Raw genomic sequence first — 17,083 nt, forward strand, 5'->3', positions numbered from 1 at the left:
CTCTTTCTGATCTCTTTCCTCATCAAAACTTACATGAGAGATAAAAAACAGGAATATTACACTATTTGTGTTTGCCCACTTTCCTTCTCTGCCTTCCTCCCTCCATCCTCCCAACCATACCCAACCATACCTCTCCTGAAAGTGCAAAGAATCAGGAAAACAGGCAAAAGATAGGGGGAAACAGAAAGGAAGGAAGAGAAGCAAGATGCCTGAATAATTAGGTAATTACCAGTTGCTTGCTTGTACAATGTCATAAATAATTAACTGTATATTTGAAACAGAGCATATTATAAAAACTTGACAATGTTTTACCAGTATGAATTTCTATCCATAACAACAGTTTTATATGTCCATTATAACCCATCATTAGGTCTCTGACACCATGAGAAGTGCTATAAGACATGCTCTTATATTGATGCAAGTATAATCTTTTCATTGAAGTTTAATAATTTACATGCAGCATATGAATTAATTCTCAAGCCTAATCTTTGCCTAACCAGAACCACCCTTTCCCTGTGCATGTGAAAAAGCAGAGTTTGATGCATAATCTAGCATTAGGGTAGCCTGCTTATAACATCTTGTATTATATTCTTTCGGAATACGTGTTTTTTCACTATTCAAGGTCCCAAAGGCTCTCAGGGTGCTAAGTCATTTTCTTTCAAGTTTTCCTTTCCCATTTTGGAATATTATCTTCAAATATATCTGGAGGTTGAAATAATTTTAATTTGCCACCAAAGAAGAGGAAAACTACATGCCTTCCATCAGCTCATTAACCCTCTGACCTTGGCAAAAATATGAGTCATTGAATACATGTGTAATGAAAAGTAATTTTCATGTTGTAGTTAGAATCTAACCATTTTGTAATGCGTATAATTTTGCATAGAAATGAAACAATCTGTAATCATGACAGTGAGTCAATTAAGAAGAGGGAAGGTATTCATAATGCTATTATAGGCTCATAAAAAATTCAGTTAATAGCTTACAAATTCACAACTATAGCTCACAAACCCAAATTAACTTTTTCTACCTCAAAGGAATTCGAAGGTCTTAAATATGAGTGTCCAAAGTGATGGGATACCAGACACCAACTTTAGCTCTGAATTGATGTTATTTCTTTAATCCGTAGAAAATCAAGACAACAAACCCGTCTGTCACCATAAGCTTACGGCCGCTAGCTAAAGAAACAAACCTCATTCCACTTCTCTACCCCCAGATTCCTCTGTGTATACAAGTGTCTCCAACAGCAACTGGGGAAGTGGGATGGTGATAAGCAAGCTCTTACATATTCTAAAACAAACATATCAATCATAAGTTTATAAATATGGTGGCCTTTCACTTAAATAGAAAACCAAATATGAAAAGGGCAAGAGGCTTTCATGACTTTTCCACTTTTAAACTTACTAATAATTACTAGGACCACTTTTTATTTCAATAGGGAAATAGAATTATTGAGACACACTTATTTAGAATAAAATCCAAACTTATATTGACATTATGCATGTTTCGCCTTTAACCAGGATCAGAGTAGCAAAAAAAAAAAAAAAGACCATGGGACTGTTCTAATCCTTAAAAAAAAAATATATAAAACTACTGTAATGTTCCCATTTCTCAGACACAATATTTATCATAGAAACTATCATAAAAGGAATATCATTCTATCAAACTAAGTATGCCACAAATGGCTTATACTGTAAGTTTAAAATTACTTGTTTTGGAATCCTGAATGCCACCTTTGATGCTCCTATGAGAAGGCATTTTCTGAGGCATAATCATAGGCTAAAACTGACACAATTAATTTAAGGCTGCCACAATACAATGAGTAAACCAAAAGATGGAACTTACCTTATTATAAGTAAATGGCAAATTGCAGGCACTTTTCACCTTGCAGCTATCTAGCATAGTGGATTAGAAATGAATAAAACATCTTTCAGTCCAGTGAGAGAACTGTATATCTGGACTTGGCTTTCTTCACTGAATACCGGCAAGCGAGGCTGTTCACCTCACAGTGACAGCAACAGCCTCTTCACAGATGGCAGTTGCTGCTCGGCCTCTGAACCACAGCAACTTAGAATGAAAGTAAGAGGAACCCGTGATGCTTAAATACCATTGCTTCAGATTCACAGGATATGACTCAACTCTCTATCAAACCAGGAGGAGTAGAGTTTCCCCTCTCAAAACTGCTAGTACAGATTACATAACAAACACCATAATTTCAGGTCCTAACGTGTTAACGAACTAAGTATTACAAATTTCACCTGCTAAAGGCAACACACATGCATTTTTAGTAGTGAACCTCTTTCTCATGGCACAAGTTGCAAATGTGGAAATAAGAACACAGCACAATGAAAAACTATTCTGCTTGCTCTCTGCAGTAATTAATTTAATGCTATTAAAGGTGGGTGAACTTGCCAACATCTCCCCAGCAGGCATAAAAAAAAGAGATGCACTATAATATTCACATCAGTGTAAAAGCTATTCATAGAATAAACCTCTATTTTAACACAGAAGAATGGGCAATTTTACATAACATAAAAAAAAAAAATCTCCTTTACTAAGTACAGAATGGAAATAGATCTCAGTGGTTTTGCTGCTGATGGTTCCCACAGAAATCCTGTCCTACGCTGTCATTACCTTGTGACAGCCCACCTCTACCCACTGCTACAGCACAGGGCCCTCCTTTATCTGTTCTGTGAACATTTCTAAAGGACTATGACTATGACACAACTCCTGTAGTCAATGTGACAATGTCCTGTGCTCTCTCCGCTGTCCGCCTGTCCTTAACTCTGAGTTGTATTAAGCTTGATCACGATCACACATTCCATTATTATATTCAGATACCTCAGTCAACAAATATCTTTGAGAAAAATCTACTACATAAATTCAATCATCATCACCATCCTCAAGGAAAAAAGGGTTAATAGCACGCACGTCAATAACAGCAAGCAGACCGCAACCATCTAGAGTGGCACTGTCCGATAGAAATACGAGGTGAGCTGCATAAGTAATTTAAAAATTTTTAGTAATCACATTAAAAAGTAAAAAGAAACACGCAACATTAATTTAGTAATATTTATCATAATATGTCTGAAACATTATTATTTCAGTATTTAATCAATTTTTTTTTTAATTTTTAAATATTTTGCATTCTACACTAGTCTTGGAGATGCATTTTACAGGTACAGCACATCTCAGTTAGAACAAGTCATATTTCCAGTGCTCAGTAGCCACCATACTGGACTAGCAGCTACCATACTGGACAGCAGAGGTCTAGAGTTTGAGGTTTCTTCTCAGCCCTCAGGTTGCAGCTCAAAGGTTCCCTCTTCAGAGAGGTCTTCCCTGACCACCTTATGTGAAATGACTTTCCCTAATTATTTCCCATTTCATGATTCTATTTCCTTCATAGCAGATAGCAGTCTGAATTTTTTTTTCTTTATTCATTTGTTTACAATTTGTAGCCCCTTAAAATAATATAAGAAACCAGAAGACAGGGATCTTGTTCTATTTAATATTTTATCTCCAGTCCCTGGCATGATGACCAGTACTTAACAGAACTTAATAAACATCGCTTAATGTAGAGGTCATGCTATGATTTGGCAAATAACAGCATGCTATTTTTTTTTTTTATAGAATAATGGACCATCACCTGTCTGTCAATTTGTCTTACTATGGCGGCTTGTATGTTGCTATGATGCTGAAACCTACGCCACCACTATTTCAAATACAAGCTCGGTCACTCATGGTGGACAGGTTTCCACAGAGCTTCCAGACTAAGATAGGCTAGGAAGAAAGGCCTGGTAATCTACTTGCAAAAATCTTGTGTATCACAACAGAACATTGTCCATTTCTCTTGCTTTGGACATGTCCTCAGGTGGGACCCATCGCTAGAGAAGGACATCATAGTCGGTGAAGCAGAGGGTCAACAAGGGTGTGCAGATCCTTGGTAAGATGGCCACGATACCCACAAGTACGTACTTGAACATTCTGATGATTGTGAGGAGGATGCATGACCAGGCAACATTTTCATCCTGCCTTACATAAGCTCACCTTAAGTCAGAGCTGACTTGATGGCAGCAAACAACAATATAAAATAACAGAATACTAAGTCATGTGCTATGAGACTGCGTATTTCTCCTGATGTATTTACATCACAAAATTTTTAGCAAATGTATTGGGTAACACTTTACTGAATTGAAAAAGTCTGCTTTTCAGAATATTAATGATCTTCAATCTATAGTGTGCTTCCTTTTCATATATAGTATTAAATATAAAAAAACATACTTGTTTCATTACTCTAAATGCAAAGATTTGGAAAGATACATCTAAGAACATCATTAGGATGTCTATTAACCTCTGATTCAGAAAAACATAAAATATTATATATAAGACATTGGATATATTTTCCTGACCAGCAGAGTCCTCCTCCTTCTGGTATTAGCACCTGATTTTTATTTGGCAAATCACCCCTCTCTCCCTCTCAACCCATATGGTTTGAGTCAGGCAGACATGGCCCCCAAAGTGGGCACTGACCCAGGCTTACCAATCAGGGTATTCTACTTTCAGGGCCAAAGTCCAATGATGGGCATATGACCCAAGCTGGTCTAGAGAGAGCTAACTCCTCTACCTTTGTTGATATTGGGAAAGAGGTTGTTAAATCTGTAGAATGTAAGCTTAGAAAGCTGGTTGTCATAGTTGCTACCATATGAGGTGAAGTGGCCTGAAGATGAAGCCAACCAAGAGAAAAACCAAGTCAAATATGTGAAAGGCAGATTCCTGATAACATTATTGTAGTTCCTGGATCCAACCACACATTCAGTAACATCTGCTCTCTGATGCAGTAACAGTGAAAACCTTGAAACATCATAGTGGGACATGAACAGCACGAAGGTGAAATAAATAATATATTAACCATACTAAGGAATACTATGTAGCTATTAAAAAGAACCAGCTTATGTAGACACACTGACATGCAAATCTCCCTAAAAGATGTTGAATGGAAATGTTGAATAAAAATACTTCATCCTAGTTACGAGTACATGAATTCATACATGAAAACTCATAGAAAATAACCCAGAAGGCTTCTCATCAATTGTGGACAGGTGGTTACTGCTAGAAATGAGATTTGAAGTAAGGGAATGGTAGGAGGATGAAGACAGAGCCAATCATTTTGCGCCATTTATTAAGTACTGCCTAAATCTTATAAAATAAAAATGAATTCATGCAATCCTTATGTAACTTTAAAGGAACATATTACTCTTTAAAACAAAACAATAATTTATCATTTTATATTTCTATACTTTGCTATGTTGCAGTCACTCTAAGTGGACTATTCTCCTTTTATTTTTTCTAAATAATGTAACAGAAATGAAAGTGCTCTTCTCTGCCCCTACCTCTCCATCCTTTCCCAGCTGCAACTTACGCACTCCCTGCTTTTTCAATGTGACTAAAGGATAAAAAAAAAAAAAAATACACCAAGATAAAGGCAAAGGCAGCAGAGAAAGAGACAGACAGAAACAGAGACAAAAAGCTACATTGAATCTCCAATGCATCTTCTAAAATTGGCCAAGGTCTTCCATTGTTTTTTTCCTTTGGCCTCCTTCAAGCGGTTTTATTTCAACTGTCAACACATCGATAGCTTAATGTTTATAATAAATATCTGCCTTATATATTGATATAAAGTCTTACATCAGAATAGGTAATGTTGCTTATTATCAGCTCACTGAAAAATTTTTGGTCTCGTAATTGGGCACAAAGATTACTTTCCTAATTAACTGAAAAGCTCACTCGTCTATGCCAAGAAATTTAGAAGAGTTACCTGGCCAACTGACTGGAAGAGATCCATATTTGTCCTCACTCCAAAAAAAGGCGCTCCAACAGAATGCGGAAATTATCAAACAATATCATTAACACCACATACAGGTAAAATCTTGCTGGAGATAATTCAAAAGCAGTTGTAGCAGTACATCGACAGGGAACTGCCAGAAATTCAAGCCATATTCAGAAGAGGATGTGGAATAAGGAATAGCACAGCTGATGTCAGATGGATCTTGGCTGAAAGCAGAAAATAACAAAAAGGTGTTTACCTGTGTTTTATTGACTATGCAAAGGCATTTGACTTTGTAGATTATAATAAATTATGCATAATATTGCAAAGAATGGGAATTCCAGAACACTTAATTGTGCTCATGAAAAACCTGTACATAGACTGAATGGTGGTCTTTTGAATAGAACAAGGGGATACTGAGTGGTTTAAAATCAGAAAAGGTGTACATCAAGGTTGTATCCTTTCACCATACTTAATCTATATGCTGAGCAAATAGTCTGAGAAGCTAGACTGACTATATGAAGAAGAACAGGGGGCATCAGGATTGGAGGAAGACTCAATAACAACCTACAATATGCAGATGACAAAACCTTGCTTGCTGAAAGTGAAGAGGACTTGAAGCATTTCCTGATGAAGATCAAAGACCACAGTCTTCAGTATGGATTACATAAAGAAAACAAAAATCCTCACAACTGGACCACTGAACAACCTCATGATAAACAGAGAAAGGATTTCATTTGACTTGGATCAACAATCAATGCCCATGGAAGCAGCTGCCAAGAAATCAAATGACACATTACATTGGGCGAATCTGCTGCAAAAGACCTTTTTAAAGTGTTCAAAAGCAAACATGTCACCTTGAGGACTAAGGTGCCTGACCCAAGCCATGGTATTTTCGATCACCTCATATGCATGCGAAATATGGACAATGAATAAGTAAGACTGAAGAAGTGATGCCTTTGTGTTGGAGAAGAATATTGAGTATAATATAGGCTGCCAGAAGAATGAACAAATCTATCTTGGAAGAAGTACTGCCAGAATGCTCCTTAGAAGGGAGGATGGTGAGTCTTCATCTCACTTACTTAGGACATGATACAAGTAGGGACCAGCTCTGGAGGAGGACATCATGCTTGGTAAAGTAGAGGGTCAGCAAAATACAGGAAGACCCTGAAGGTGATGGATTGACACAGTGGCTGCAACAATGGACTCAAACCTAGCAACAATTGTGAGAATGGCGCAAGACAAGTCAGTGTTTCGTTCTGTTGTACACAGGGTCACTGTGAGTCAGAAAGGACCTGACAACATCTAACAACAACAAACCCATCTTATGCTTTTGTCTTTCCCTAGATTTTCACAGTATTCCCTTCTTAAAAATTGCAGAGCTAAGATACTTAGAGCATGAAGCAGGATTCAGAGCCTTTTTGACTTTTCTAATGGCTAAAGAGAAACTGAATGTAAACAGTACTGACAAACTGCTTCGAGGACTGCTCTATTTTATTCACTCAAAGCCCACATATCTTAATAATTTAGACCTCCTACATAATCTGTTGACATTCTCTTTGCCTTCTTGCCGCCTCTTAAAATCTTAACATTTTGCCAAATTTGCTTCATATTTTCTGGAAGAAATAGAACATTACAGATACAATTTAAGCTATGAGTTGGAATCGACTCGACGGCAGTGGGTTTGGTTTTTTTTTTTTATGGCCCTGCCTAACACATTCTCCTTTCTTCTCTCCCTAAAGGAACTACTCTCCTGGGTTGGCTTTTATCATCCTCATCCACCCTTTTATAGTTTTATTAGATATGTATGTATCCATAAACAGCATACTGATTAGCATGCTTTTAAACTTTATAAAAACTGTATCACAATGTAGAGATTCTTTTTAAATTTTTTTTTTTTTTTTTTTGCGGGGGATTGGGGCTGAGCAGTATCTCTTCGTAGTTCAAGTAGCTCTTCGTAGTTCATTCTTTTTAACTGCTGAATAACATTTCATTAGAACCCTGCACCCCAAAGATAAGCCAAGATATAAAGTGGTTAATTTGAGTTAGTATGGAACTATGAAATATAGTAAGGTCTTGAACTGACATTTCTATTTTCCCAAATAGATTGCTCATAAATCAATCCTGATTTCTTAGAAGATTATTAAGAATTAAGGGGAAGCTTACTCATTTGAAGAACACTTCTTTGGGAGACAAGCTGATTATTATAATCAGTGATCCATTCACATAATCACATTTTCTCCACTGAGGAGAGACGAACGTAAAAAAAAAAAAAAGCCAACCGTTCTTAGGAATCATAATAACAAATGGCACATCTTCCTATATCATATTATTAATAATTTTAAAACACTGAATTTAGACACCAGCTCTTGTTCTTTACAGAAATCTCATGGTAAATACATTTGTAAACAAAGCCTCCACATTTATATCTTTTGTAAATACAGATGTTCATATTGCATTTCTCTCAGTACAGCTTACAGCTATAGCCTTAAAAAAAAAAAAAATACAGAGCAGGAGAGATTAAAACACCGTTCACTCAGGAGGAAGAATGGCTCCTGAGCTAGAAATAGAGAAGAGTGACCATCAGCATCATGTAATTCCTGAGGAAAGATTAAAGGTACCCACTTCTTGAAGCTATGAGTTAGAGTTCAGCCTTCCTATCACTGTCACCCTCTGGGACTTAACAAACTAAAATGTGTTCTCAGTACTAGGGGATGACGGTAAGGTGGATCTGGAAACGAGAAAATAAGACTGCCACTTGAGAATTAAACTTTGAAATAAAAACATAACAGGTCAAAGCATAGATAAACAAAGGCAACTTCAAGTGTCAGAATGATGCAAACTCAATGGCTGGAGAAATGCTCATTACCCACAGGTAACACAGATCAATGTCTTGGACCTGGCAGGGACCACAGTGAACAGGAGTGCATGACTCAAGCTTCATCTAAAGGAGAGGAGACAGTCTCTACTCAGCTCCAGACAACGACTAATGTGGGAAGGGGCCCAGGAAGGTCCCATCTATGGGTTTTTCAAGAGAGGCTAGAGGCCTGGATAAGTACTCCTCATTTTTAAAATCTTAGCCTCTACACAGTATAAGAGACAAACAAAAGCATTTGAAGGCCAGATTTATACCATTACCAGCCAGTCTCAGACCCTTAGTCATGATCACACTGGCTCTACCTATAGAAACAATGTGTCAAACAGGTAAGACATAGGCAAGACACATCTAAGATGCATTAATTGGTCTCAACCCACCTGGAGCAAAGGAGAATGAAGACGCAAGGAAAATAAGAGCGAAGAGACAGAAAAGGCCACATAAACCAGGGACTCCATCAGCCTGAGACCACAAGAACAAGATGGTGCCTGGCTACCACCAATGACTGCCCTGACAGGGAACACAACAGAGAATCCCTGATGGAGCAGGAGAAAAGTGGGATGCAGAACTCAAATTCTAGTAACAAGAGGAGACTTAATGGTCTGACCGGGACTGGAGGGACCCTAGAGGACATGGCCCCCAGACTCTCTGTTAGCTGAAACCTAAATCCATTCCCAAAGCCAACCCTTCAGACAAAGATTAGGCTGGACTATAAGACATAAAATGACACTAGGGAGGAGTGTTCTTCTTAGCTCAAGTAGCCACATGAGACTACGTCGGCAGGTCCTATCTGGAGGCAAGATGAGAAGGCAGAGGGGGACAGGAGCTGGCCGAATGGACACGGGAAATACACGGTAGAGAGGAGCAGCGTGCTGTCGCATTACAGGGAGAGCAATTACGGTCACATAAAAACTCGTGTGTAAGTTTTTGTATGAGAAACTGACTTGAATTGTAAACTTTCACTTAAAGCACAATAAAAAAAAGATTTAAAAAAAAAAAAAGACATAGGTGAGGCAAGGAAATAGGTAAAACCAGTCTCAGAGACAATCATAGCCAAACACTAAGAAGAGGATGCTCTGGGCTGGTGTCATGTCCCTTCCTATTGTGGACCTGCCTCTCTGATTCCATTAAACCTGTGAGAATGAGAACCAACAGCTCTTCAGATCCCATGCTCGCCAAGCTGCCTTCTGAAGAGAGTTTTGACATTCTGTCTGTCATGCCCTCAGGAAGAACTTGCTTGGACCCTGAGGGGCTCAAGGGGCAACTCAGCAGTTATGTGTCTCGTTATAAATTAATAAACTGGCAGCCTGGTTAGAAATTTGCTCCCCATGTGGCCTGCCTACAGCACAAAATGGGCTGGGTGGGAACATGAACCGCCAGTCTCTAGCAGTTTACTTCTCCTTGCAAATGGCAACATTGGCATTCTGATTTTGTACATTAGTCGTATGAGCTTGGTTAATATGAGTCCAGCTCTGGGGGACAGATGCACTCTGAAACTGCTGACAGGTATGGTTTCTGGGCCCACAAGGCTTTGAGTCAGACTGTGGATAGTGGCAAATTCAGTAATACAAGACCACCCTGCAAAGTCCCTCGGGAGCTCTAAGTAATTTAACTCACAGTCTCAGTTACCCTCAATCTATCCCCATGGCAATCGCTTCTACAGGAACCTTATCTAGGACCTTGGATACCCAGAAATGACCTAGAAATGTGGAGTTAAGAATTAAACATAAAAACCCAATGAACAGAGCCAGAAACCTCACAGAAATAGAAAATTTATAATTATTGGTCCTACTGAGTAGATAGGAGCCCTGGTGGCACAGTGGTTAAGAGCTAAGCTGCCAACCAAAGGGTCAGCAGTTCGAATCCACCAGCCACTCCTTGGAAACCTTATGGGGCAGTTCTAGTCTATCCTATAGGGTGGCTAGGGGTCAGAATCGACTCGACAGCAATGGGTTTGGTTTTGGTTTTTTTGGGTGAAGTAGATACTGTGTTATGTGTTTGCTATACATAAAACCCAAGCTAAACCCATTTAATTCTCCCAGCAACTCTGGGAAGCAGATACCATTTTTAACAAGTATTCTATTTTACGAAGGAGGAAACAGGCTTAAGGAGGTTAAGTAACTATATTTGCATAACTAATAAGTAGTGGAGTTGAGATTGGAACCTACATCCTATGCTACACTATCTGTATACTTTATTTTGCTTATTATTTTAACCAAGCATACATTTTGTACTTATATGCCAGCCAATGTTCTAAGCACTTTACCAGTATTAACTCAGGTATTCCTCACAACAACCCTATGAGATGGGTACTATAATATCTCCATTTTACTGATAAGAAAACTGAGGCAGAGAGAAATTAGTTGGCATAGCCAGAATTCAAACCCAGGTAGCTGGGGTCCAAAATCCACATTCTCAGTCCCTGCTAGTCTACATAACATTTCCTAGGAAGAAGTGATGAAGATTCCAACTCTGAATATTAATTGTTAGCAATACTGTAGCATTTTCTGTAAGGATGGATGGAAACAAAAGGAAAAGAAATCTCTTATGTCCTATCATTTTCTCTTTATTACATACCAATTAGAAAAACTGCCATTCTTCTGAATTTAAGAACTCTAGAGCAAATCCGAACAATAAAATACTACAGGCAGCCCTGGACATGATTCTTCTTATGAGATGTATCCGAGGAGGGTAACAAATTTAATTCTACATCTTTTATTCTCACTATTGCAGAGGGAATGATAGGATTGTTTTATTTCTGCATTTATAAATCCTGGGAGGTAAAGATTGGAATACTTTTGAGAAACCTAAGATGAAACAAATATTCTGGAGTTTAATTTAAAAGTCACTTTTCTCATAGAAACAGAACAGGTTTAATTTCAGAGTAAAAATGTATTGAACATAAAGAAATCAATGTAGTTACCTCTTACTTTAAACTGAACTTTTCTGTTAAACTCAAAATGGAAGTTTTAGATCCATAAAATGTAGACTTTTATTAAGAATAATACTTTGGAATTGATTTGGTAAAAAATAACACCTTCTGACTCACTGTAAATGGGAAGGAAACTTTTCTGTTTAAACAGTGAGGAAATGCCTTCACTTGGTTCCTATACTGCTTAAACAATCCACGGTTTAGACTTTCTCAGCCTGGGTCTAAAAAATTAACAGAAATCTGAATTCAGAAGGTCTCCTTCTTTAAGTCCTTACTTTGTTTTCTGCTCCTCGCTGGTCTCTGCTGTTTTCTAAAGCTCATTAACTCTTTCCTGAAAGTGTCATTTTGGGAGATGTAGCATGCTTCAGAACCAGTTCATAAGCTGACACTGAACAACAACAACCTACAGACACTTTCCTTCTTTCAGCCCTCTAGTCTCCAGAAACAGTCCAACCATTTCTGCTAAACACAATTTACATAGTCTGGTCCCTATATGGTCGATATGAGTCGGAATCGACTCGACAGCACTGGGTCACTGGGTCTGGTCACCAAAACAGCTTATTCCCTTAGCGATACTACTCTCCAAGTCTTATAGTTAAGGAACACTGGTGGCGCAATGGTTAAGAGCTTAGGTACTAAAGAAAAGGTTGGTGGTTCAAACCCACCAGTGGCTCTACCAGTGGCTCCTCAGGAGAAAACACCTGGCGATCTGCTCCCATAAAGATTACAGCATAGGAAATCCTGTGGGACAATTATCTACCCTGCCCTGTAGGGTCACTGTGAATAGGAATTGACTTGATGGCACACAAAAACGCTCATACCTTTAACAGTCCCTGGGTGGTCCATAGGGTCATAAGAGTTGGAATCAACTCAATGGCAACAGGTTTCTTTTTTTGGTTTGGTGGTGAGGTTCAAATCTACCCAAAGGTACCTCAAAAGAAAGGCCTGGCAATCTACCTCCCAAACATCATCCATTGAAAACTCTATGGAACAGAGTTCTACTCTGACACACATGGAGTCGCCAGGAGTTGGGATACTTAATGGCTATTGGTTACTGATAGTCTTATACCTCAGAATTCTCAACACTCAGCCTTATACTTGGGCCCCCCTCCATCTTTCTTCTCATTTTCTCATTCTGTTCCCTTTCTTCCTTTCATTTCTCTTCATATCATGAAGCAATTTTACCAACTTAAAGAAAATTTTGAAACAATATTGCATGGTAGTTAAGAGGGCAGGTTTTAGAATTAGACCACCTGGGCACAAGTGAAGTCTCTTCTAATTACATACTGTGTTTGTCATTATCATAATAATTATTATTATATGTTTAATTTCGAGTCACTTAAATTTGAGGCAAATAAAAAATAATAAAACATCTGTAAATATAAATTAAATAGCTTTCTTTGTGCCGATGTCTCAAAAAATATATTTTTTAATACTGCTCTGTCAGCAAACCAACCAGCAATGATATTATGTACTCTCTCCTGACTAACTGGAGCCCTGGTGGTGCAGTGGTTAAGAGCTTAGCTTCTAACCAAAAGGCTGGCAATTCAAATCTACCAGCCACTCCTTGGAAACACTATGCGGCAGTTCTACTCTGTCCTATAGGGTTGCTATTAGTTGGAATCGACTTGACAGCGATGGTTTTTTTTTTTTTTTTGGTTTCCTGACTGCTAATTCCCTAGTCTTCTCAGTCTTCTTTGTTGTCTTCACCTATCCCTTAAATGCTGTTGCTTCAGAGTAATGTGTTGTAGGTCCTCGGCTTTTCTTGCTAGAGAACAAGGGTCCTAAACTTGAATGAAGCAGACATGTTCAGTGCCCTGTATCATAGGGGAGGTGATAGGGATGGGTGGCACACAGGAAACTACATGTCCACCAAAATGGCGCTGTCACCACTCTGCTCTGCCCAGTGTTACTGTGGGGACCGCAGGCCCAGTGTGGCCAGATTTTCTAATTTTAAAAAATATTTTAATTTTTGAAAATACTGCTGTAATATTTTGGCTATTCAGAATCAACCTGAAGACCTCAGTCTAGGATCTCTGCTCTATGCATTATCACAGTGCAGTCTTAGCCAGATAGCCACCTCAATTGCCAATTTTAATTGCCACCTGTATGCAGATCGCTTTTGAATTGTGATGTTGGCAAAGAATATTGAATACACCATGGACTGCCAAAAGAATGAACAACTCTGTCTTGGAAGCCAGAATGTTCCTCAGAAGCAAGGATGGCAACACTACATCTCACATGCTTGGGACATGTTGTCAGGACAGATCAGTCCCTGGAGAAGGATATCATGCTTGGTAAAGTAGAGGGTCAGTGAAAAAGAGGAAGACCCTCAATGAGATAGACTGACATAGTGGCTGCAACAGTGGGTTTAAGCATAGCAACAACTGTGGGGATGCCACAGGACCAGGCAGTGTTTCTTACTGTTGTGCATAGGGTTGCTGAGTTGGAACTGACTCAATGGCACCTAACAACAACAACATGCAGATCACTTCCACATCTTCTTTAACCCAGACCTCTCTCTTGAGCCACAGAGATAGAGATAGGTGAAGATAAGTGCAGGTGTGTTATCTACATCAATCTTTCTATATATATTGACAAGTTATTGAGCCTTGTGCACTAGGCACTAGGAAATCGAAGATGACTAAGACACAATCTCAGCCTCTGCCCAGAAGGAGTTAACAGTCTATCAATCAAATTACTTCCTAGTCATATCCATCTGGAGATGCTCCTAGCTCCTCAAACTGGGCTTAACACTGCCACCCCATTCCATACCTTCCTCTCCACCACAGCTGCCCAGTGAGCATCTGACTGCCCTGAGGCTAGCTTACTGTGTGGATGCCCCACTAGCCCTCATGGAGAGTTCCTGAGACTAGATAAGGAGAGATGTCTGGCAGTTCTGAGATTTTCCAGCTCCTCCTACAACTGTTCTAGCTCCAGCCTCTATCTGACTTCAACTGCATGAAGGGCCCTGAGCTAGAATCATCCAGCCAAGTCTTCACAAATTTCTGACTCACAGAATTGTAAGCAAAATAAAATGGTGGTTTTAAGCTTGAGGACCTTTGAGCTTTCTCTTGCTGCCCTGTCCCAAACCCAATGGCACGTGTTCTAGGTCTTTGTTATGTCAGAACCTCACTTACAAGTACCAAAATCTGTTCAGTTACTATTGCTATATAACAAATTACCCCAAATTTAGAAGCTCAAAACAACCATTTTATTTTGCTTATGACATCTCTCTCTCCTCTTCTAGCCTCAGGAGATAAACTGAAGAACAAACTGTTAAAAATGAAGGAGCCGGGACTTGCTTGATTCCAAAAAAAACAAAACAAAACTTGCTTCTTATTCTCTCCAGGCATCAAACAATTCTGAATTTAAGAGAAGGGTTTGTATCAAAGAACAACACAGGGTGGTGGTATGAAATCCTTTATTAAGATCTTTAAAAAAAAAAACAAAAAAACAACTATTGCATTATCTCATAAAACCTTTCAGACAGACAAAAGGTCCTCTAAGAATCTTAAGAGTGTGCTTCACAGAACCTCTCGATTAAAAAACTGGGCTTCTAAGTATCTTAAGGATGCTACCTCAAAGCATCTTCCAGAAATCCCAAAGTAGAGAAAGACTTATCTTCAGGGAATTTCTGGTCATGAATTCCTAGAAAGCCCACAAGGTACTTAAGATAATATTTTTCTAGTAAAAGAACCACCTGTTTGGACTAAAAGAGATAGGAACAACACAAAAATGAAATGTGGACTTTAGACCCCCCCAACATTCTATGAGCAGTAAACAGGCTGATTCTAATGAAGATACTGGCAGCATGATCCTGGCTGGATTCTAGATTGATATTGAACAGAGATTGCTCTGTGCCTTCTGCTTACCACCTCCCCCCTTTCAAATGGGTATATGTATAGCAATAAAACTATGCCTCTCCTGTTCCTGAAATGTGGATATGTGGGAGAAGGTAACTTTTATGTTTAGGTCATAGTGCCTCATATTGAGAAGCTATTCTCAAAGAACTGTACCCAAGGAGCCTCAACTTTCCCAAATCTTACATAATGAAATATCAGACTTCAAGCTGATGTTTAGACTTGAAAGTCTTGGGACAGTGGATGGGTATATTTTCTGTGTAATAAAGATATGAGTTATAGGTAGATGGTGGATTATGGAAGATGGTATTTTCCAAAAGGGCTACAAAAATATCTTCCATACCAAATGCTCTTCTTATAATGTGGCTTTAACACTCCTTCCATCATGAGGTGAGGTCTATGTTTCTTCCCTTGAATATGGGGACAGGATTGTTAACTGAAGTGATACTATGTGATTCTGAGGCTAGGTTATCAAAGGTGGTACAGATTCCATCTGGCTACTTGTGGGGCTTGCTCTTAGAATCCAGCAACCATATCATAAGGAAGCTCAAGAAATCCATAGAGAAACCCACATGGAGAAAAACGTAGATCCTCGACCTACAGCCCCATCTGAACTCCCTGCCAATGGCCATTACCAACTTCCCAGGCATGTGAATGAGCCATATTGAAAGTAGATCCTCCAGCCCCCAAATGAGCATTTCAGGAGATGTTGTGTGGAACAGAGGCAAACTTCCTCTGCCAAGCTCTACCAAAATTGCATACTAATGGACAAAATAAATGATTTTAGTTTGTTGTTGTAGTGGCTGTTGTTTTTAAGCCACTAACTTTTGGAGTTGTATGTTATGCAGCAGTAGATAACTGGAATATCTTCTTATTGCTTTCTTTGCCTTTTCTATTTATCCTCTTCTCCATTAGTTTTCTAGATGACAAAGCTGGTCAAGTCATGCCCCAGGCCTTTCTTTCTTTGTCTCTCTCTCTTTTTTTTTTTTTTCATTTGTATCTCCCCATACCTTAAGTTCTTGAGTGATGTCGTAACATTGTTTTGTTTTTGTTAGGTACCATCAAGTTAGTTCAGACTTACAGCAACTCTATGGGACAGAGTAGAACTGTCCCCTAGGGTTTCCAAGGAACAACTGGTAGATTCAAACTGCTGACCTTTTGGTTGGCAGCCAAGCTCTTAACCACTGTGTTACCAGGGCTCCCATAACACCATAGTAGCTTTAAAAATTTACTGAACAAATCAATTATCAAAAAAGTTTAGGGGCACTTAATAGGATCTATAGTGGAGTCTTAACTCATAACATGTAAATTCTATGAGTTTAAATTACCAAATTAACAATACTGCTGATTTCCTTTTAAGGAAACTGAGGAAAAAAACATTTTTTAAGCTTTAATTCACTTTCAAATGTTAAATAGCTTGCATTTATAAATTTAGAAGCATCTTAATGAGAACACTTTATGACTAAGAAAATATTGTATGAAATATTACACACTTTTTCATAAGTAGATGACATTGTTTTAACTAAACTTTAATAATGTATGTTGATCAATACTGTCATAAATATAAACATTGTTCTGCTTTACACATAAAA

General features: G+C 38.5%; 1 protein-coding gene across 9 annotated transcripts in view; it reads right to left on the minus strand.

The window, feature by feature from the left end:
• MCTP1 (multiple C2 and transmembrane domain containing 1) overlaps positions 1–17,083 on the minus strand; it is a 610,169-nt gene that overhangs the window by 390,252 nt on the left and 202,834 nt on the right. The window contains exon 1 of one of the 9 annotated variants that reach the window (XM_049868379.1): positions 1,843–2,055. The exons of the other annotated variants lie outside the window; for them this stretch is intronic. Within the exon in view, the coding sequence (XP_049724336.1) occupies positions 1,843–1,899 (57 nt within the window). The 5' untranslated portion in view covers positions 1,900–2,055. Of the gene's footprint in view, positions 1–1,842; positions 2,056–17,083 lie in introns of those variants that run through there. 9 annotated transcript variants of the gene reach the window in all.

Source organism: Elephas maximus, chromosome 2 (assembly GCF_024166365.1).
Source record: "Elephas maximus indicus isolate mEleMax1 chromosome 2, mEleMax1 primary haplotype, whole genome shotgun sequence".
NCBI classification, from domain to species: domain Eukaryota; kingdom Metazoa; phylum Chordata; class Mammalia; order Proboscidea; family Elephantidae; genus Elephas; species Elephas maximus.